Consider the following 23,350-nt stretch of genomic DNA (forward strand, 5'->3'; position numbering starts at 1 on the left):
CTATGTTGGGATACAAAGTGAAAGTCGCTCAGTCATGTCTGACTCTTTGCGACCCTATGGACTATACAGTCCATGGAATCCTCCAGGCCAGAATACTGGAGTGGGTAGCCTTGCCCTTCTCCAGGGGAACTTCCCAACCCAGGGACTGAACCCAGGTCTCCTGCATGGTAGGCGGATTCTTTACCAGCTGAGCCACAAAGGAAGCCCATGTTGGGATACAAAAGTGGCCTCAATTTGACCCATTTTATTTCTACTATTAAAAAACTGAAGTAAATATGGCAAAATATTATTTTTAAGACAGTTATATATACTCTGCTTGAATTTTTAATAATTTAAAGTAATATGGCAATAGCTATTACTTCTGAGGATGTAATATAATAAGTTCTCTCATTTCATTGAAACAACTGGAACAATTATTTGTGAGCAAACTGAAAATTTTAAAAACTGCAATTCTACTTCGAACCACACTCCTTGGAGAAACTTGGATATATGGGATCAGGAAGAATTATATAAGTGTATTTGTTGAAGTATGGTTTATAATAGCAAAAACAGCAAAACCTCAGTGATGTGCATTAACAGAGGAAGTATAGTTTATGTATATAATACAGGACAATACAACCAATGAAATAAACTAGATCTATGGAGAAGGCAATGGCACCCCATTCCAGTACTCTTGCCTGGAAAATTCCATGGACAGAGGGGCCTGGTGGGCTGCAGTCTATGGGGTCGCTAGGCGTTGGACACGACTGAGCGACTTCACTTTCACTTTTTACCTTCATGCATTGGAGAAGGAAATGGCAACCCACTCCAGTGTTCTTGCTTGGAGAATCCCAGGGACGGGGGAGCCTGGTGGGCTGCCATCTATGGGGTCGCACCGAGTCGGACACGACTGAAGCGACTTAGCAGCAGCAGCAGCAAGTAGTAATGTGGATAAATATTGAATACAGTTGTTCAGTGTGTCAAAAGCAAGAGGTTCAAACAGGTCTCCAACTCTCAGCGTTTTTTCTATCTTAAAAAATTTGAAACAAAAAAATACAGGATTAGATTGGTAAAATATGGGTAGCCTGCATGTGTTGGTTTGTAATATGATTCCATGTAGCTTCCAGTATGTTTGAAACATTAATTAAAAAAACTAAATGAAACAATAGTAGATATTGTCAATAGCTTTGAATTATAAGTTTTAGTTTAATTATTACTCTAGGTAATGAGAACCCTGGGAAAATTTAAGAGGGGGGAATTATATGTTTCAAACTGAAATTTAGGAAAATTAATCTGGCAGAAGTACAAGGAAAATTGAGCTGGTAGTAAAAAGAACCACTGGAAAATCTCACCAACATTTAAGCCTGAAGTTAAAAAAGCAGAATTTCAACTGGAAAGAGACCACAGAGGACGGACATCCCCGGTCAGCACCAGTAAGATATGGCATTTGGTTGTCTGCAGTGACTCAGAGAAACGGAAGAGCCATCATCATCTCTGAGATCTGAAACTGAGTCATTTTGAAAAGACTGACAGTGTTAACAGAAATATCTACTTATACATGTTTCTATATGACAAAGTGGCTGGTTTGAGGAAAAAATACAGTATGTTCTATGTAGACTCATTGCATTGGGGGTGCAGTATGGGTAATAAAAGCAGGAAAATTTTCATAAAAATTTGGGCATGCCAATCTGGAGATTGGAAATGAGATTAAAGTTTAAAATATCTACTTTAGATAAATTTTTTGAGAAATAGGAATAAAACCATACTGCATGCTAAACTGTTTTGGTCATTTCTGACTTTTTGAGACCCTGTGAACTGTAGCCCACTAGACTCCTCTGTCTGTGGGATTCTCCAGGCAAGAATACTGGAGTGGGTTGCTGTTTCCTCCTCCAAGATATCTTCCCGACCCAGGGATCAAACCCATATCTCTCATGTCTCCTGCATTGGCAGGTGGGTTCTTTACCACTAGTGCCACCTGGGAAGCCCAAAACTGTAGGGCTCAGGACTAAATAAGGATTCTAAGAACAAGTTGAGTTTAAGAAACAGATGATTTCCCCTTGAAAATTAGTTTGCATACTTTGCATGGATGATAAAAAAAAGTTTAAAACTGAAAAACAAAAAGAAAAGAAACATGATTGAGAGAAGTCTTACAATGGTGAGTGCTGGGAGGCTGGGAGGAGGAGCAGAAGCCAGTGAAAGCTGAGGATGCGGCCGAAAAGGCAGAGGGAGGCACCAGTTCAGGGCGACCTCGCCTTCCACATGGACATGACAGCAGGTATCAGGTGACAGCAGACAGCAAGATCAGGTGTGCTTATGGCTGAAAATCGGTAAGGTATATGTAATGGCAAGTCCAGAAGTAGAGGGCTTTCTAGGTGATACTACCTGTGCTTCTATTAGCTGAAACAAATCGGACAGTTGGGAAAAAAACAAAACATTGAACGACAGAGAAGAACTAGTCATCAAAGTCCAGGAGGCTCAGCACTCCAGGTAGGGAAGCATGGCAGCCCAATGCAGGGGCAGCCAAGGCGTGATCACCCTGGCAACCTTCACTCTGGTTACCACGCCTTCACTCACATCAATCCACATGCATCATTTTGCCAGACTAAAATGTCTAAAACACCTTTCATCAAGTAATTGCCCTGGATTAAAACCCTGCCACGTTCCCACTGTGTATCAAATAAAAAATCCAGTGAAGTGTGTCACCGAAAGCAAAGAAAGAAGTACTGTTCCAAAGAGGTGAAATGTATTAAATACTCCAAAAAAGGATGATATTTCTTCACTGTGGCAAGTCAAGTCAGTGCTTATTATTTAGAAACATTAATGTCAATAGATGAAATAGTGTGTGGTCTATTGTGTACCTGCAACTTTGAGTAGTTTATCTTATTTACAGCTAACAGTAACCCTATAGAATAGTCTTTGGCATGTGACAATCAATTTACAGATGAGATACAGAGTTGGAAAGTCAACGGACTCAACAAAAGGTCTTTCCAGAGCTCTCCTCTCCATGACCCTGTGCTAATGCTCGAAGCCTGGAACTCTTGAATTGAGGCTTAAATCTTGTGAATAACCTGAAATACTGAGATTTCCTCATGAAGAGGTTTGTGGAGAGTTGTTTCAGGGACCAAAAGAATGTAATCATTGCTAGAAGAGGGGGATCCATCGGTTTCATCTAAGTCATAAAGTGACATGTCAGAAAAGCGAAAATCAAGGAAATGGAACAAGACCTATTTCAGAATTACGCTTTTACATATAGGGCTATTTTTTATGATGGTTTTCATGTTTAACAATAAACAGTGTGAAAGTTGCTCAGTCATGTCCGACTCTGTGGACCCCATGGAGTATACAGTCCATGGAATTCTCCAGGCCAGAATACTGGAGTAGGTAGCCATTCCCTTCTCCTGGGGATCTTCCCAACCCAGGGATTGAACCCAAGTCTCCTGCATTGCGGGCAGATTCTTTACCAGCTGAGCTACCAGGGAAGCCCTTAAAAATAAAGACAAGGGTGAAAATTTCACAATTCTCAAACACATTTAAAGTGATGCACACACCAAAATTTCAAGGCTGGAAGATTACATGCAGCTCAAGGAAAGTGGTAATGAGATCTGAGGACCCACTGGAGACACTACCTTTGAGATTAGGAATTCAGACTCAGTAGAGACAAAGTATTAGAACAGAGACATTGAATGGCTCTCATCTACATTGGGAGGAAAACTACACAAAATAGGAGTTTCATAATTTGTACAGGTCATAAAGAAAAAGTATCGTTCATTCAGCCGTGTTCTGACTCTTTGTTATCCCAGTGGACTGCAGCCTGCCAGTTCCCTCTGTCCAAGGCGTTTCCCAGGCAAGAATACTGGAGTGGGTTGCCATTTCCTCCCCCAGGGAATCTTTCTGTGTCTCTGGCACTGGCAAGTGGATTCTCTACCACTGAGCCACCAGGGAAGCCCAAGAAAAAACACATGCCATGTCCTAATCAAGGATGCCACATCAGAGGGGAGCCTCTACTGGGGTGAGAGTGAAATGCATTGTCATCAAAATGTGTGCAGTGGTTAGCTGATATTCTTAGAAGAAACTAGAAATGACTATAAAACAATGACACTTTTGGACACATGGTATTTTATCTTACCTCGCTTAAAATCTTCCTGTAGAAAATAAAGATGGTATCTAATCTCCCTGGTGAAGAATGTGCTATTTTAAAGGGGGACCATACAGAAAAGCATGTTTCAAAATGTAAAATGCTATAACAATACAAGTTGTTGGTATGATTCTTAATGGAAAATTCCTCTTGCTCAAAAAGTTATCACAAGGTTCTAACTCATATAACTATTTGAAATTTCACAACCAATATTAAAAATCAATATACACATAAAGCATAGTCAAAATAGCAACTGAAACAAATAATACAACACAATATATGAAATACATGGGATATTGTAGAACTGCTTTTTTTTTTTTTTAAATATTGGTAGCCTTTAAACAAAACATTCTCTCCAAAAAACAAATGCACTTTGGGGGGGTTTTGTTGTTACATGGTGTGTTTTTGGAGAAGCTAAATTTTAGTGCTTTCTCAAAGAATTTTCAGAAAGGGCCTTTAGATGAAGTTAAAAAATATTACAGAAAAATGAAGCACAGGGTAACATCTTTTAGGTAAGATGTAAGGCATATGCTAGCTGATATATTCCCTACTACAGCCTTTGTATTGCAATTCAGTTGATATTCCTAAGGCTAATTACAAACAGGAAAATTACAAAGTGCCTTCAAGACAGCAGTGCCAATACTACGTTTGTGTCAGTCAAAACCCTGGTAGTGCAGTTCTGAATAAACTTATCTAAAAATTTAACAAAGATGTACTGACATTGGGTCTTCCTCATCTCAGAACCCCGCAGAGCAGAGACCACGACTAGACTTGCAGGTTGTTCAGTCGCTAAGTCGTGTCTGGCTCTTGTGACCCCATCCTTCCTCCTTTAGCATGCTAGTCCCCTATGATGAAAAGGACATCTTTTTTTTTTTTTTTTTGGTGTTAGCTCTAGAAGGTCTTGGAGGTCTTCATAGAACTGCTGGACTTCGTCTTCTTCAGCATTAGCGGCTGTGGCACAGACTGGGATTACTGTGATGTTGAATGGTTTGCCTTAGAAACGAACAGAGATTGTGTCATTTTTGAGATTGCCTTTCAGATTCTTCTATTGACTGTGAGGGCCACTCTACTTCTTCTAAGGGATTTCTGCCCACAGTGGTAGATGTAATGGTCCCCTGACTTGCAGGCATTGATGCAAATTTTTCTTTTCCTTCTTTTTACTGCTTTATCTTGATATATTTCATATTAATATATCCTTAGTTAATATTTAAAAACAATCATGATATTTTTAATTGATAAATGTACCAAATAGGTTATAGATTCTAATTACATAGAAAAATGATTATTTGCTTCACCACTGATTCTGAATCCGATATGCTTCAGGTGTCATACTATTTTTCAAAAGTACTCTTACGGTTCCCCCTTCACGTCTTATCCAGCTACTGAAATTAACTTGTCATCAGATAGCATAATAACTGAAACTGTTCCTAGATGCTTTATTTGGGACTTCATTTACTTTATATTCTGGGCAGTTTTATTATCGTTTAAAAAGGAGCTGCAATGAGGTAATATCTTGGGAATCAAAATAGCTAATGGCACTTTTGGATGGGAATGTAGCCAAGTGGTCTCTTACTGGAGATATAAAAAGAAATTCCATTGAAATTGTTGCTGACCTTTATCTTCCTCTAAGTAATGGCATTTTTCTAAAATTTGGACAAGGTGGCTCACTTCGAATTCAGAAGCAAAGGCAGAGAAGTTTTCATTGCTGTTTGCTTCCACAGTCAATGGAGTATTCAAGCCGCTTGCCTCCTAGTAATTAAGGAGTCCTGTGGGCAAACCTAGCTCATCTAAGCCTCCTTCACAGAGAACACTCACTTGCAACTGCAAAATAATCAACATTTGTATTTTTCACAAATCAAAGAGAGAGGACGTCTACTTCAAACTAAGTAAGCTTCTGCACAGCAAAAGAAACCGTCAACAAAATAAAAAGGCAACCTATGAAATAAGAGAAAATATTTGCCAATCATTTATCTGATAAGGTTAATATCCAAAATAAAACCTTAACAACAGTATTACAAATGGGCAGAGGACTTAAATAGACATTTCCGAAGAAGACATGTGGATGTTATACAAATGAAATCACATAGCATATTACCTTTGGGGATTTTTTTTTTTTCCACTCAATATAATTCTCTCAAGATTCATCTTTAGGGGGTAACAAGAGTTTAATCATTTTTACTGCTGAGTAGTATTACATGATGAGGATGTCCTACAGTTTAACCATTTATCCAATGATGGATATCTGGCTTGTTTTCAGTTTGGGGATATTTAAAATAAAGCTGCTGTGAACATTTGTATGGTTTTCATGGGAACAAAAGTCTTCATTTCCCTGGGATAGACTACTGATGGTACTGCTGATGGCCGTATGGCCACTGCATAGTTTAAGAAACTGCCACATTATTTTCAAGAGTGTCTGAACCAAATCACCTTCCCAAGAGCAGTGTATGAGTGATTCAGGTTTTCTGTATCCTGTCAGTATTTGGTGGTGTCACTGTTTTTCATTTTAGCCTTTCCAATAGGTATTTACTGATAACTCATGATGTTTTTAATTTGCATGTCACTAATGGATGCTTACTCCTTGGAAGGACAGTTATGACCAACCTAAATAGCATATTCAAAAGCAGAGACATTACTTTGCCAACTAAGGTCCATCTATTCAAGGCTATGGTTTTTCCAGTGGTCATGTATGGATGTGAGAGTTGGACTGTGAAGAAAGCTGAGCACCGAAGAATTGATGCTTTTGAACTGTGGTGTTGGAGAAGACTCTTGAGAGTCCCTTGGACTGCAAGGAGATCCAACCTGTCCATTCTAAAGGAGATCAGCCCTGGGATTTCTTTGGAAGGAATGATACTAAAGCTGAAACTCCAGTACTTTGGGCACCTCATGCGAAGAGTTGACTCATTGGAAAAGACTCTGATGCTGGGAGGGATTGGGGGCAGGAGGAAGAGGGGACGACAGAGGATGAGATGGCTGCATGGCATCACTGACTCAATGGACGTGAGTCTGAGTGAACTCTGGGAGTCGGTGATGGACAGGGACGCCTGGCGTGCTGCAATTCATGGGGTCGCAAAGACTGACACGACTGAGCGACTGAACTGAACTGAACTGAATGGCTAATGATGTTGATATCTGTTCATGCGTTTATCAACTTTTGTGAAGTATCAGTTCATGTTTTTTGTCCATTTCCTAACTGAATTGTTTTTAAAATTTAACTTAGAGTTTTAAGAGTTTTTTATTCTCGTTATCTGTTAGAGACATGTTGTTTGTAAATAATTCCTCCCCCCATAGCTTTTTAAAATTCTCTGAACAGCCTCTTTCATAAAGCAAAAGTTTTCATTTTGATGAAGTTAATTTATCAAGTTTTCCTTTTAAGGGTCACACTTTTGTGTCAACTCTTTGCCTAGTCCTAGTTCCCAAATATTTTCTTTTATGTTTTGTTACAAATTTCATACTTTTACTTTTTACACTTAAATCACTAATCTTTTTAGAGCTATAAGGTGTGAGGTTTATGTTGAGATTCATTTATTTTGCCTATGGATGTCCAAATTTTCCCAGCACATTTGTTTGAAAGATATCCTTTCTTCATCAAATTGTTTTTGTATCTTTGTCAAAAATTTGTTGGGTATATTAGAAAATCTTTTTTCTTCATTATATGGTCTAAATGCATGCTTCCATTGAAGCTCCTAAACTTCTCCATGGATGAGCAGAGTAATTCACTAAATATGCTCTAAATGTCCTCGCTAGGAGTGACTACAGCAGAAAATGAATTCTAGCATCTACATATTGCTAAGGACAATTACTTAATCATAAATGCTCTAAAAATTAGTTACTTTAGAATATATTTAGCATATATTGGATTTAAGTGTATTTTCAAATTTAATTTCATCACTTCCAATAATGCTGTCTTATTTGTTGTGTGTCTTAGTTGCTACCAGTTGTGATCAAAGCTGACACTGGCTGATTCAGATGAGAAAACATTGATTTAATATTTTATTACCTCAAATCAGGAAGAGCAGGCTAGAGAACAAGGTAAAAAGCACTGTATTCACAGTTGAATAGACAATAGTGAACTGGAAGGACTGTCGGTAGTAAACCTCTATCTTGAATCTCTGAGACACAAAACTATGGCAAAAGAAGGAAAAAAACCAAAAGGCACAGGACATGTGGTACAAATGATTTAACGTGCGAGGAGAAAGAACAGACAGAATTAATGTGTGAAAGAGTAATGGTAGGTCATCTTTCAGAGCTGCAGGAAGATATCAAGCCATGGAATAAGCAGCACTATACACCCCCAAATAATGAACAGAATAAATGCTGCACCTCCGCATTTCACAGCAAACCCCCTGAAAACCAGGAAAAGGGGAAGTTACAAGTGGTCAGAAGAAAAATGACCAATCCAAAAGGTAACAGGATGCCTGATAGCTGACTTCTCAATGCAAACAATAATAGGTTGAAGAACTGGTTCTTCTCCGTGCTGAGGAGAAAAAAACAAATACGTCAGTGATTCTCAGAGCTAGCCACTAGAATTATCAGCACCCCATCTGGTCTCCTTGCCAAAAGTCATACTTGACTGCAATCCTTTTATACACCCAAGATTCGTGGATATTGCTAATTTGAGAATAAACATTTAACCTTTCTTGTAAACACATTAGTGACCTCCCAGACCCTCAGCATAGTGCAAGCCCCTTTAGTCTGGTCCTTTACTTCAATGTTCCATACTCATCCTGGGAACGGCAATACACAGTCCCTCACAAGTACTGAGAACCATTTTTTTGGTTATGGGCTAAGCAATGTACAGATTTCGGCAAAGTATCAGGGTGCAACAGTATGTGTGTTAAGTAGCCTTTGGAGGTGTAAATAGTCGCTATGTTCTAAATGTACAGAAGAGTACATTTCATACTTATTCATAAATTTGGTACCTTAAAGTTATACATCATGATTTGTGACTGGATGTACTTTTATTTAAGGCTCCCCTGAAAGGTCCATCTAGTCAAAGCTATGGTTTTTCCAGTAGTCATGTATGGATGTGAGAGTTGGACTATAAAGAAAGCTGAGTGCTGAAGAATGGATGCTTTTGAACTGTGGTATCGGAGAAGACTCTTGAGAATTCCTTAGACAGCAAGAAGATCCAACCAGTTCATCCTACAGGAAATTAGTCCTGAATATTCATTGGAAGAACTGATGCTGAAGTTGAAACTCCAATACTTTGGCCACCTGATGCAAAGAACCGACTCATTGGAAAAGACCCTGATGCTGGGAAAGATTGAGGGTAGGAGGAGAAGGGGACGACAGAGGATGAAATGGTTGGATGGCATCACGGACTCAATGGACATGAGTTTGGGTAAGCTCTGGGAATGGGTGATGGAAAGGGAAGCCTGGTGTGCTGCAGTCCATGGGGTCACAAAGAGTCAGGCACGACTGAGCGACTGAACTGAACTGGTGGTTCAGATGGTAAAGAATCTGTCTGCAATGCGGGAGACCTGGATTCAATCCCTGGGTGAGGAAGGTCCCCTGGAGGAAGGAAATGGCTATCCACTCCAGGGAATGGCTATCCATTCTTGCCTGGAGAATCCCATGGACAGAGGAGCTATAGTCCATGGGGTCACAAAGAGCTGGACACGACTAAACGACTAACACTTTTGGGGACTTCCCTGGTGGTTCACAGTTACAAAGCTAATACTTAAAGATTCCAAAGTGTAATGAAGTCGACAAAAGCATCAGTAAATAACATGGGTCCTTTCTACAGCACAGTCCCAAGGGTCTTTAAAGCACTCAGAGAGATATAATTCCTTTTTCCTAGTAAGTTAAATGAAAGGCATAGCTTTTCAGGCAAGTTCAAATATGTCAAAAGTATTTTTTCATTCTTTTTCTTGAATAACATGTGAAAAGTTTTACTAGACTTATATAGACAGAGATACAGAATTTTCTCTTACTGGCTGCCACCCTCTAAAAGTTGTAATTTTTAAAACATACATTAAAATTCAATTTTAAACTAATACCAAACATTTTTCCAAATAAAAGTATAATGTGAAGATGTAACAATTTATATAATGAATATAAGACATTTTATGAACATTTTATTCTCCTGGAGTAGGGCTAGGTGCCTTTACATAGTTAGGGAAGATAACAATTCATCACTAACTAACGAGGGCTAACAACTTGTTTGGAAATATATACATATTCTATTTAATATATAACATAAATTATATATATGCATGTATTTAAGTATGTGTACATATGTATATTCATAGACATGTTCACTGGAGAAGGCAATGGCACCCCACTCCAGTACTCTTGCCTGGAAAATCCCATGGACACAGGAGCCTGGTAGGCTGCAGTCCATGGGGTAACTAAGTCGGACACGACTGAGCGACTTCACTTTGATTTTTCACTTTCATGTATTGGAGAAGGAAATGGCAACCCACTCCAGTATTCTTGCCTAGAGAATCCCAGGGACAGGGGAGCCTGGTGCGCTGCCATCTATGGGGTCGCACAGAGTTGGACACGACTGAAGTGACTTAGCAGCAGCAGCAGCAGACATGTACACATGCATATTTTAAAGGTTAATGAATGGTCAGAAAATGTATTTATATTTACAAAAAAATCAAGAGAAAAATAACTATACATGTTTACACATGTAATACATCATATATTTAAACAGTTACAAATATAACTGAGAATGGCATACAGGCAATTTTTAAAAATAAGGAAACTAAGAAAAGAAAAGGAACATAACTTAAGTATGTATGGTTCAATACCTGCCACTTAAAAGCAGCTGGCTACAAAAATAAACAAATAACTGATCCCAGCCTCTTAGATAGTGTTCACAGTATATTTCAGTGCTGTCTGATGCTAAAGACATTGGGCAGCTTCTTGCTGAATAACTGTATCACCCCTTGATTTGCCAGATCCCAGTAAATGTGTATTATTTTTTAGTTGTGTTTTTCTTTAAATAAACTCACTTTCCATTAGGTTAATTCAAACATAAGCTTTTATATAACCACCTTAAATAAAAGACCATTTTTCATAAATAAAGGTAGTGATAAAATAAACAGATTTAATTATTTGTAAAGCATTTTAAATTCTACCAGAACACTGTCAGTTTTTGAAATTTGTTTTGTTTTCTTAAAAGGAGAGATCATGTGGGTTTTAGATGGTACAATGGAAATGAAATCATGGCCATTTAAAGTGGACTAGAGAAATATCAGTATAGAGACTCCTTATTGTGGCAAAGATTCTCTTACTACCTAGCAGTTTTTCTAGCTTTACTGAGATATAATTGGCATGAAACACTGTATAAGCTTAAGGTGTCCATCATAATGACTTCATATGCATGTACTGTGATCTGATCAATGTAATAAGTTCATGTGCTCAGTCACTCAGTCATGTCCGACTCTGGGCGACCCCATGGACTACAGCCTGCCAGGCTTCTCTGTCCATGGAAATTTTCCAGGCAAAAATACTGGAATGGTTGCCATTTCCTTCTCTAATTCAAATGGCTTATTATGATCTAGCTGGAACAACAAGTTAGAATAAAAATACTTCAAAACAATGGCCACTATTTCAAATACATAACTTCAGATTAAACTTTTTTTTTACATTATTTTATACTCATCCACAATGTCAACCTTTACAGAGCACCTCTGAAATACTCTTAAGGAAACTGGGAATGTAAAACTTATAGAGATAGTGACCACTCTTTGGTTACCCTACGTACAATTTATTTTGGTCATCTGGAAGATCTCCCTGAGTGCTGAGCATAATCTTTGTTATCTGAGGGGGCGCCATCTTCAAAAGTTCACCTTGCCAGCAGTCATGTATAAACCTATCAAGACAAAAGCTGAGATATGAAGTCTCATATCTCACCCCTGATTTAATGACTTCCCCCAGGTATTGCATGGGAATAATCATTTCATATCAAAATCCAGCAAAATGTTTTGGTTTGGTTTTTACAGGTATGCTTACTTTTATTTTCTTTGCTTTCTGGCTTTAAGGTTTGAAAATGAAAAAAAAAAAAAAAACAACCCAACTTAGTCATGCCCATATGCATAGGTAGGAATGTTTTAAAAAGGAAAAAAAATCTCACTAATGCAGATAATAGAGTTTCTTAGGATAGCTAAAATGTCATATCCACAAACATATGGCTGCAAAACAATATAGAGAAACTGAATAGATGGTATACAAGACCACTTTCTACTATAAAATTCTAAGAACAAGTGAGACTTGTAGACAGATGGAGAAATAAGTGGCATATACACCTAACATTAAACATATACATAACATAAAAACCTGAATTTAGCACAGAGAGCTCAGCTCTGTGTTCTGTGATGACCTAGATGGGTAGAACTGGAGGCAAGGGAGGTCCAAGAGGAAGGAGATACATGCATGCATATAGCAGACTCACTTCATTGTATAGCAAACAATAACACAACAATGTAAAGCAATTAAACTCCAACAAAAAATGTAGAGCTAAAATAATTGGAATTTTATACATTCTAAATCCATATTTAATGAGAAAGAGATAATAAATCATCATGTATATAACAGATCCACTTCAGAAAGCAAAATGCCTAGCATACACAGTATTCAGAAATGAGTAAGGATTTAAAGGTACCCAAGTGTGGATCACAATAAACTGTGGAAAATTCTCACAGAGATGGCAATACCAGAGCACCTGACCTGCCTCTTGAGAAATGTGTATGCAGGCCAGGAAGCAACAGTTAGAACTGGACATGGAACAACAGACTGGTTCCAAATAGGAAAAGGAGTACGTCAAAGCTGTATATTGTCACCATGCTTATTTAACTTCTATGCAGAGTACATCATGAGAAACGCTGGACTGGAAGAAACACAGCTGGAATCAAGATTGCCGGGAGAAATATCAATAACCTCAGATATGCAGATGATACCACTCTTATGGCAGAAAGTGAAGACGAACTAAAAAGCCTCTTGATTAAAGTAAAAGAGGAGAGTGAAAAAGCTGGCTTAAAGCTCAACATTCAGAAAATGAAGATCATGACATCCGGTCCCATCACTCCATGGGAAATAGATGGAGAAACAGTAGAAACAGTGTCAGACTTTATTTGGGGGGCTCCAAAATCACTGCAGATGGTGACTGCAGCCATGAAATTAAAAGACGCTTACTCCTTGGAAGAAAAGTTATGACCAACCTAGAGAGCATATTCAAAAGCAGAGACATTTCTTTGCCAACAAAGGTCTGTCTAGTCAAGGCTATGGTTTTTCCAATGGTCATGTATGAATGTGAGAGTTGAACTGTGAAGAAAGCTGAGCCTCAAAGAACTGATGCTTTTGAACTGTGGTGTTGGAGAAGACTCTTGAGAGTCCCTTGGACTGCAAGGAGATCCAACCAGTCCATTCTGAAGGAGATCAGCCCTGGGTGTTCTTTAAAAAGAATGATGCTAAAGCTGAAACTCCAATACTTTGGCCATCTCATGTGAAGAGTTGACTCATTGGAAAAGACTCTGATGCTGGGAGGGATTGGGGGCTGGAGGAGAAGGGGACAACAGAGGATGAGATTGCTGGATGGCATCACCGACTCAACGGATGTGAGTTTGAGTGAACTCTGGGTGTTGGTGATGGACAGGGAGGCCTGGCGTGCTGCGATTCATGGGGTCCCAAAGAGTCGGACATGACTGAGTGACTGAACTGAACTGAACTGAACTGAATACAACTTCCACATCTTAAATCCTTAGATTGAGAACTCATACCTGTGGTAATGATCCGGAAAGTTCTTTCAAACTTTTGAATGGTCAAAATTATTTTGCCTGTATCTTATGTTAAAATATATTTATTCTATCAAAACTAAGATCATGGCATCTGGTCCCATCACTTCATGGGAAATAGATGGGGAAAGAGTGGAAACAGTATCAGACTTTATTTTGGGGGCTCCAAAATCACTGCAGATGGTGATTGCAGCCATGAAATTAAAAGATGCCTACTCCTTCGAAGGAAAGTTATAACCAACCTAGACAGCATATTAAAGCAGAGATATTATTTTGCCAACAAAGGTCCGTCTGGTCAAGGCTATGGTTTTTGCAGTAGTCATCTATGGATGTGAGAGTTGGACTATAAAGAAAGCTGAGTGCTGAAGAATTGATGCTTTTGAACTGTGGTGTTGGAGAAGACTCTTGAGAGTCCCTTGGACTGTAAGGGGATCCAACCAGTCCATCCTAAAGATCAGTCCTGGCTGTTCATTGGAAGGACTGATGCTGAAGCTGAAACTCCAATACTTTGGCCACCACATGTGAAGAGTTGACTCATTGGAAAAGACATGCTGGGAGGGATTGGGGGCAGGAGAAGGGGACGACAGAGGATGAGATGGCTGGATGGCATCACCAACTCGATGGAGATGAGTTTGGGTGAACTTCGGGAGTTGATGATGGACAGGAAGGCCTGATGTGCTGTGACTCATGGGGTCGCAAAGAGTCGGACCCGCCTGAGTGACTGAACTGAACTGAACTGAATTATTGGCAAACTACTAATGCATTTCATACACGACATAATCTCTCTTCACAAAACACTTTCTAGAGATTTGGGAATCCAGAAAAAAATTTTAATGCTCTGCTGCTGCTATGTTGCTTCAGTCATGTCCGACTCTGTGCGACCCCATAGACGGCAGCCCACCAGGCTCCTGCGTCCAAGGGTTTTTCCAGGCAAGAGTACTGGAGTGGGTTGCCATTGCCTTCTCCTTTATATGCTCTAGGGACCAAAAATATGCAAATGCACACACAAAGGTTCCTATTTGTATCAATGAGGGAGATTCTATAAAGGGATACATTTTCAGAAAACATGTCTCATGAAAACACACTCTCTTCCATCATCAGGTAAAAGCTGTTTATAAAAGGACAGGAAAACTCAGAAGAGTTTGCAAGAAGCAGACAAGTAATCATCAGACAAGGAATGGGGGTGTCTTGAGGTTTTAATCCAGGAGGGAAAGAGGGCAAGGGACAGACGAATCTATGATCAGTTGTTAGAACAAATGGAGACCATGCAGAAGAGAAAACCCTCAACAGATGATGAGCTCATCAAGCTGCTGCTCATCAGATACTCCAGAAGTGTGCTCTACTTTCACCTGCTTCCTCTACAGCTGGGTGGGGACACAGTGATTACCGTAAGTCTCCTACATATGAACCTCAAGTTGCAAACTTTCAAAGACGCCAGTGTGCCCCTGTTTGCCAACTGTTGTACTGTATTACTGTACTTTTCAAGGTACTGTACTGTAAGGTTAAAAATGTTTTCTCTTTTGTGTGTTCTTTAGGTATTATTTGTGTGAAAAGTATTACAAACCTATCACCATACAGTAGTATATAGCCAATTATATTAGCTGGGTAACAAGGCTAACTCTGTTGGACTTCGGAACAAACTGGACTCACCAGCACTGTCGGAATGGACCTCATTCTTATGTAGGGGGCTTGCTGTATTCCTGACCTAATACACCATGAGTAGTGGTGATATAGAAGATGCTGTGCTGTACTAAATCACTTCAGTCGGGTTCAACTCTCTGCGACCCTATGAACTGTAGCCCACCAGGCTCCTCTATCCATGGGGTTCTCCAGGCAAGAATACTGGAGTGAGTTGCCATGCCCTCCTCAAGGGAATCTTCCCCACCCAGGGATCAAACCCACATCACTATATGTCTTCTGCATTGGCAGGTGGGTTCTTCACCACTAGCGCCACCTGGGAAGCTCCACTTACAGTTGATAAGAACCCTGACTTAATACAACCTGACTCTGGAATATTCATACACACACAACCAGTGTACACAAGCTGACAAACAGAAGATGCTGCATAATTACTTAACCATTTGTTGAACGTGTAATACCACCCTATCCTGAGACACTGCTTCAATACCCACACATACCAAGCCAACCTCTCACCTGAGTACTAAGAACTAGAAAAAAGCTGCATAAAATACTATCTGTGAACTCCTGCCTGTGAACATGCATGTTGATGTATTTGAATAAAATTCCTTGAGAACAATGGCATGAGAGCCTAGAGACAGTCAAGTTTCAGAATCACAGTAGCCTATTTGCAGTCTGGAACTTGTGCACTGATGACAGTGATGGTAATGATGTGATGTCATTCCACTATGCTGCGTTTACTGCTGCTATATTTTTAGAGTCAATAAGCTAAGTATAAAGTGACTAAGTTTCAGTGATTGTGTTCTATCTGCAAACCAAGAATAGCTGGGGTATTTTGTAATATATGCCTTGTTGATTAAACTTAACCCATTAGAGGTTAGAAGAAAAACAGATAATCAAGGCTAAGAAATAAACAATACTGACCAACATGCGTTTGCTTTATTTTTATTACATCTTTTAAGTACTCTTTTCTTTAAAAAGAAAACACTGGCCACCATGGTATCCTGTGAATTATAACATTAATCATGCAACAGATAAGATGGCGAGAAGAACTCAACTATCGTAAAGGCTTTTAAATCCTGCAAAATGAAAATATATTATAGAAACAGTAATGTATTACAATGAAAATAATACAGAATTTAAAGAAATGATTCTTTATGAGTCATGTCATTGTATTTTTAATAATTGAACACCTTTAAAGATGCAATAATTTAACAAGAATATTTTTAAAGGGCAAAAGTAAAATTCAGGAAAATGATTCTATTTTTTTCCTCAAAATTATTTTCCTAAATGGAAGAAAAACTGATTGAGTGAAGACAAATTTCAAAGCAAAAAAGTGTTCAACATTTACCACTTCATCCAACTATTTGGCTGAAGAACCATCCACAACAGGTAGCACTGCTGCTGCTGCTGCTAAGTCACTTCAGTGGAGTCCGACTCTAGTTTCTATTAAAAGACACATGGCAGGGGCCCTTTCAAGCACTGACCCGGAAGCACCTCTGGAAAAGTTGCCCCACAGGGTAGAGGGCAGGAAGTGCTTTTCTGCCCTCATTCAGCATAACGATAAGCACTAACTTGTGAGGAGTAAAGGGCATATTAAACATTTTATCTCAAAATATATTTTCATGTCATCCTTTTCCTCTCTAATATGATTGGCCTCATACCTAGCCCTTCTCCCTCCCCTTAGAATACTATAAAACTTGTTTCCTGAAAGCATGCCTTCTACCCATAGTAAATCAAATATCTGTGCATATTTAATTAGATTTCTATTTTGAAACTTAACCCATAAAAGAACTATTATGTATCCGCTGAGCTAAAAATATTTTGCTTACAAAAGTTCATAGTTCTGAGTCCATAAAATTAGGAATATGTATTATTAACTATGAAAACGAATGCTTAGATAATTCCTATATCTCTGATTTTGGGGTATGACTATACGTTTTCATTTTTAAGGCACACAATATTCACTTAGTGTTTTAACTATCTTAAGGGACACATTTAAAACTTCCTAAGCTTTACAGAATCACGTGTGTGAAGTTCTGTCATTTGAACTCCCTCTTTTGAATACTACCATATTCTGAATAGAAAAGTTTCTAAAGTTTAAGTAAATAATATTTTCCAAAACAGTCAAAGCTAATGTAGCTTAATATTTTGATTTACTATTAAAACCAGACAAAACTGTTTCAACACCAACCTATGAAATTCATATTTCTCAAGCAGAAATGGAACACAAAAGCAAGTCCAATGAACATAAACATGCTTTTACTGTTTTCTGGGTCCTTTACACAGGCATGGTTCTACACAGTGAGTGTGGAAACAGAGGCTTTGGAAAGGAAATGAACATTGGCACCCATCTTTAGGGGGGAAACTGTCTGGTGAACCAAGAGGCTATTTCAAAGGCTGCAAATGTCGTAGTTACCCAAGAAGCGTTCAATACCCTTCCCCTGGATCCTATCTTATAATTAAGTAGCAAATTCGGTTTTAATTGTAGGAAATCCTGGAAAGCTCTGACGGGGGGAGGAATCCTACAGACTCCAAGGCCAAGTGCGCAAGGAGGTGATTTCTCAGCGTTCTGCTCCTTATTCTGATTTTCACATACAGGGTAACTGTGCAACCAGATGCCCGTCTCCCCGCGGGGCTGAAATCACCCACCAGCTTATAGCGTATGAGGTGTCAGACACAATGGAAATTTCAAGGAGGGGAGCCAGAGTGCCGAGCAGGCACCCTGTGGGACAGCAAAGGGCGTCAAAGGTCAAGTTCCTGAAACCCTTCTCGTCCGGCCCACCCCCACGCTCTAGCTCCACACCTCGCGTGTCGGCTGATGGCTCTGGGGGCCACACATGGAAGCACCGTGTCCCGGCCGCGCGCAGCTTTTCCCGGGGCGTTCTTGCTTTCCTCTCCGGGAAAGAACGCGTTCCTCTACCCAGAGGAGCCCCGAAACCTGGCCTAGGGCGCCCGCCCTCTCCCGCCCGGTGGGGCGCCAGGCTGCGGGGGAGGGTCGTCACCCAGATCTGTGCTCCCCACTTGGACGAATCTGCTGGGGCTCGAGAAGGGGTCCCGTGTGTCCTTGGGGGTACCGTCCGCATCTCGAAAGTGAAGCCAGCAGGGGCAGCACCCACAGGCAAGTCAGCCCCGCCCCTTCCTCCGCCCCGGCACCTGCCCCCACCAACTGGCCACGCAGCGGCTCCTGGGTGCGGGTGATCCTTCTTTTGGGGACTCTGCCCTTCCTTAGTTTTCCAACGATATATTAAAGATCTAGCATTTATCTTCTCCTTCTTTTTCCTTTTCCTTTCTTTCCCCTCCTTCCTTCCCTTTAAATGAGGAAAGAAGTCTCCCTCCTTTCCTCCCTCTCCAAGTTAAGAGTGCTCATCTCTTCAGCAGAGAAAGCAGGGAATGTTCTCGGTCAAGGCCGCGTGGCCCCAGCATCCTGGAGCTCCGCAGAACTGGAACTCAGAGAAGAGTGAGGCGGAGAGACATCCAGGGAATCGGGAAAATCGGCACCCTGGCCTCCGCACATGGAGCGTCCCTCGCGCCCTGGACCGGCCCGGGCCGGCCCGGTGGGTGTCAGGACTCAACTCCACGTTGCGCCTCCCCGAGGGGGCCCCCGCCCCGCTCTCCGACCCTGCCGCTCCGCACCCACACCCCTACGTCCGCCTAGTCGGGGCAGTGCTCGGCCCGGGTGACCCCCCCTCTCCGGCTCCCTCCAGTCCACATCCCGGGTCCTCTACCACCATCTACGCGTTCCTCTTACCTCCTCCTCCGGTCACTAGTGAAGTTTTTACAGCCCTCAAGGGTCTACACTGTCTCTCTCTCAAATCGGGCAGATCATCTTTCAAAAGACGGTAAGCGGATCTCCAGAAACTTTTCGGCCGCCGAGGCTCCCGGGTCAGCGACCGTGAGCACACCCCTGGCGCGCATACCAGGGCGCAGGTCCACCTGTCCCGGCGCACCCCGAGCCGGGGAGCCTGCCCGCCGGCAACCGCAAAACTCGCCAGCTCGCCCCGCAGAGACGCGGGGCGCTACCCGGGCATCGAAAGAGAAATTGGAAATGGGCTGGGGCAGCGGGGACTGGGAAACGGTGACGATTTTGGATACACACTCACAGGAGCGTGTGTCCACGCCCTGCACACCGAGCGGTTGTACCCCGAAGGCGCACACTTCCCGAGATCAGAGCCCTGTGGATGCTCTGAATGTAACCCCCTCTCCGGGGCGCATCCATCTCGGAACTGATCATCCTTTCGCCTAGGCGACTTCTCAGTCTGGGTCTGAACCAGCGCCGCGCACGGGAGGATGCGGATCCGGGTGCTCCTGGCGCCCGAGCCCCATCTCCGAGACCCCCCGCCCCCCACCCCGAGGCAGGTGCGGGCCCCCAGCGCGGCCGAGCAACAAGCGGGCCGTGCGCCGGGGAGCCGGGTCCCTGTCCGCCTCCGTCCCCGCGTGGGTCACCTCTCCCCGCCCCCCACCGCCAGCCGCGCCAAACGGGCGCCGGGGACAAGAAAGCCGCGCGGGCGACTCACCCCCAGCTTCCTGCTGCGGATTTTCACGTAGCCCTGCTTGACTATGTCGTTAAAGTTGGAGGCCATGGTTGGCGCGCTCGGCTTCCCCGGGTCGAGAGCCGCCGCCGTCCGCCGCGGGGTCCGCGCAGGTCTCGCATGCAGCCGGCCGCCCCCGAGCTCCCGCCGCCGGGGACGCGGGCGGGGTGGCGGGGCGACCGCGGGCGGGGAGCGAAGGCGGCCCGGCGCTGCGAGCCGCGCGCGCCCTCCGCGTCCCGGTCCTCACCTCCGCCCCCGCCGCGCGCCGCCGCCGCCGCCCCCGGCCAGCACCCTCGGGCCGGCGGCTCCCTCGGCGGCGCGGCGCCGGCCGGAGCGCACCCGCGCCGGGGAGGGGCGGGCCGGGGGGGCGGGCCGACTCGCCCGCGCGCCTCCCTCCCCGCGGCCCGCGCGGCGGCGGAGCCCGGAGACGCTCGCCAGACGCGCTCCATCACTCGCGGCCCGGGCGCCGCGCTCCTCCCGCCGCCCCGCGCCCCGCTCCCACCCCGGCAGCCGGGGCCCGCTGCGCTCTCCCCGGTCGCGGGGTTCTTCCCCGGGCTCTGGCTCTCCGCGCCCCGGGCCGCACCCCGGGGACCCCAGGGCTGAGGTGGGGGGGGGGGGGTATGCTCCCCGGGAAGATAGGCCAAGGAGGTGGGGGCGAGACAATTGTTTATTTCGAGGTCCGTGTTTACAGTGCGATTTGATTCCTGCCGCACGCGCTCGCGTGCCCAGTCTGCGCCCCGTTAAGAAGTGTAAAATCGAGCCCTTCCCGGTGCACACAAAGAGACCGATCGTGCGCATGTGTCTAGTCCCTCGGCTGCTGGGGAGACTGGGGCGATCAGGCGAGGCGCCGGCCGCCGACGTCCTCTCCAGAAGAGGCGGCTGGCCCTGGGCTGGAGTAATGTGTGCCGGCGTTTTCCTGAACTGTGGCTAAAAGCGGCTCGTGGCTCCCGGTCTTCTAGAGGAAATGGAGACCACAGCTGCTCCCAGTGGACGCAAACGATTCATTGAAACGTTCCACTCAACAAAGCAACGAAGAACTTTGTCCCCTTAATGTATGAACACATGACATTCAAGTCGGCTCTTCTCTGTTGTAAAAGAAATCCTAAGCTAAAAATCGTTTGATAAGATTGGAGGGAAAACGACGGCGTATCAAATGTTGGCTGAGGCAATGTAAGGATTTGTGCTAGAGGAAAGGATATTTAATACCTTAGTAGGTAAGGGTGTTTCTAATTAAGGAAAAAATGTATCAAGATTGAAAATTTTCTAAGTGACTCCTTTATGTATAGTCAATATTGAATATAACTTCAAAAGATCGTGTTTCTTTCTGCTTATTTGGGTTAGCAGTATTTTTCTAAGTTCTCAGATAAATTTTCTTAGCTCTATTGGGATAATAGTAAGAGAGAAAGGAAACTACTTGATTGAGGGGAGAAAAATACTAAAATTTGCAGGATAAAGTAATATGCCCTTCACTCTACTAAATGGATGCCCCAAGGGTGATTTTTGTCCGGACATTAGCAAGAGTCTCCATCTAAAACCGTTATAACCCGGTGGAAACTCTAACTTATCTAAACAGCACACTATTCCTATCTGCTCATCTATGTAGCCAGCACTGTTTGAAGACACAATCATGCGGAGGACCAGGTGCTAGGCAGATCTCAATATATCCAATCACACGGCAATATTTCTTAGGCTGTCACTCTGGAATGAGCTCAAATTCTGACCTTTCCAGAAAACTTGCATAAACTCCCTATTGACTCCATGTGATTCCCCTTCTCCAAACACTTGGAGCATGCATGTGCCTAGTCCACAGGAGCTAAATCTCTTCAGCTGTGTTGGACTGTGACCCCATGAGCTGTTCTCCTCCGTCCATGGGATTCTCCAGGCAAGCATACTGGAGTGGGTTGCCATTTCCTTCTTCAGGGGATCTTCCCAACCCAGGGATCGAACCCACGTCTCTCACGTCTTCCACATGGACAGGCAGGTTCTTTACCACTAGTGCCAGCTGGGAAGTCCCATTTGCTCCTGTTTTCATATACTACCTGGCTATTATTGGTTTCCTTTATCTGAAGACTGTTTTAGATTTGCAAATACTTTAAATATTCAGTCCTGTTTGCAACCCAAGGAAACTTGCCATTTAATAGATGAGGAAACTGAAGCTCAGAGATGTTCAGTTTCAGAGCCACAATTTGAAGACAGGTTTTGTGTCCACAATAATTTCCCTGACCACTAACTTCAACCATCACTTATATTAGTAATTGGTTTCCACAAATCGATTGTGAGCTGTTTGAAGTCAGGGATTAATTTTGTCTCAGCAACAATCTTAGGGCATACTCAAGGATAAAATAAGGGTGGTAGCTCTGGCTTTTAAAGATTATGGAAAGATGATGCCTTTGTTCATATGCTTATGTAGGTCTCTGTAATGCCCTAATATGATTTAACTATTTTCCTGTATTTACTTTTGATTCTTAGACTGCTGGTATAGTAATTTGTGTGTGTATGTATATGTGAGTGTGTGTCTACAACAAAATTTCCTCCCCCTCTTTTTATACTGTTTGTTTGCCTCCTGAAAACACTAGGCTATGCTGTATAAATTTGTCATGTAAATTTTTCCAGATATGGATTGGTTGCTTGTATTCTCATGGCATCATTTATTTTAGTCACCTAAGTCTCAAACTATTAATGTGACTTATACATTTGAGTACATTCTTCTTTTTATTTTCAAGAATAATTTATGAGGTGTTGTATATATCCTACTGAATCACATCAAGGGTAACAAAATGTCTGATGCTCCCATTTGTTGGAGAAATCAAGTCTTGTCAGCCTGATCCATACATTACAAAATTCTCCTTCAAACTTCCACTTAATGGCTTTGTAGCTTCTGATGATCACAGTTTAGATACATTCTTACAGATTGCAATGCTGTGATTTTCTGATTTGATTTCATTCCTGCGTTTATGAATTATTTCCTTACAAAACTCCTTTGCAAATTACAGGACTGCCCTGAGATAGATTCCTTGTAAGAAAGGCAGGGAATATGCTTGATTCTTAACCTTTACCAACCCTTTTTTTTTTCCCCAGAAATACTGACTACGTTATAACAAACACAAAAGGAAACTCTGCTCCTTTTAGAATACCATCAAAGATGGGGTTTTGTGTATGTGACATGTCAACCCAACACAGTGCAAATTCTTTTCACTGTTTGAATTCCTCCATCCTTGACCAAAAGGAACTGCTTCAGTAGAGGCTTTTTGTGTTTCTGTCAGTTTCCCATGAACCTTAATAGCTTTGCTGTGATCAATCACAAGATATCTCAGGCTCATCTT

At 42.4% G+C, this 23,350-nt stretch overlaps 1 protein-coding gene across 1 annotated transcript in view; it reads right to left on the reverse strand.

Moving 5' to 3' along the window:
• DOK6 (docking protein 6) overlaps positions 1 to 20,078 on the reverse strand; it is a 391,087-nt gene extending 371,009 nt beyond the window's left edge. Inside the window, exon 1 of the mRNA XM_052660529.1 lies at positions 20,013 to 20,078. Coding sequence (XP_052516489.1) covers positions 20,013 to 20,078 — 66 coding nt within the window. The remainder of the gene's footprint in view (positions 1 to 20,012) is intronic.
• Between the last annotated feature and the right edge of the window lie 3,272 nt (positions 20,079 to 23,350).

This window comes from Budorcas taxicolor, chromosome 22, assembly GCF_023091745.1.
Source record: "Budorcas taxicolor isolate Tak-1 chromosome 22, Takin1.1, whole genome shotgun sequence".
NCBI lineage: Eukaryota > Metazoa > Chordata > Mammalia > Artiodactyla > Bovidae > Budorcas > Budorcas taxicolor.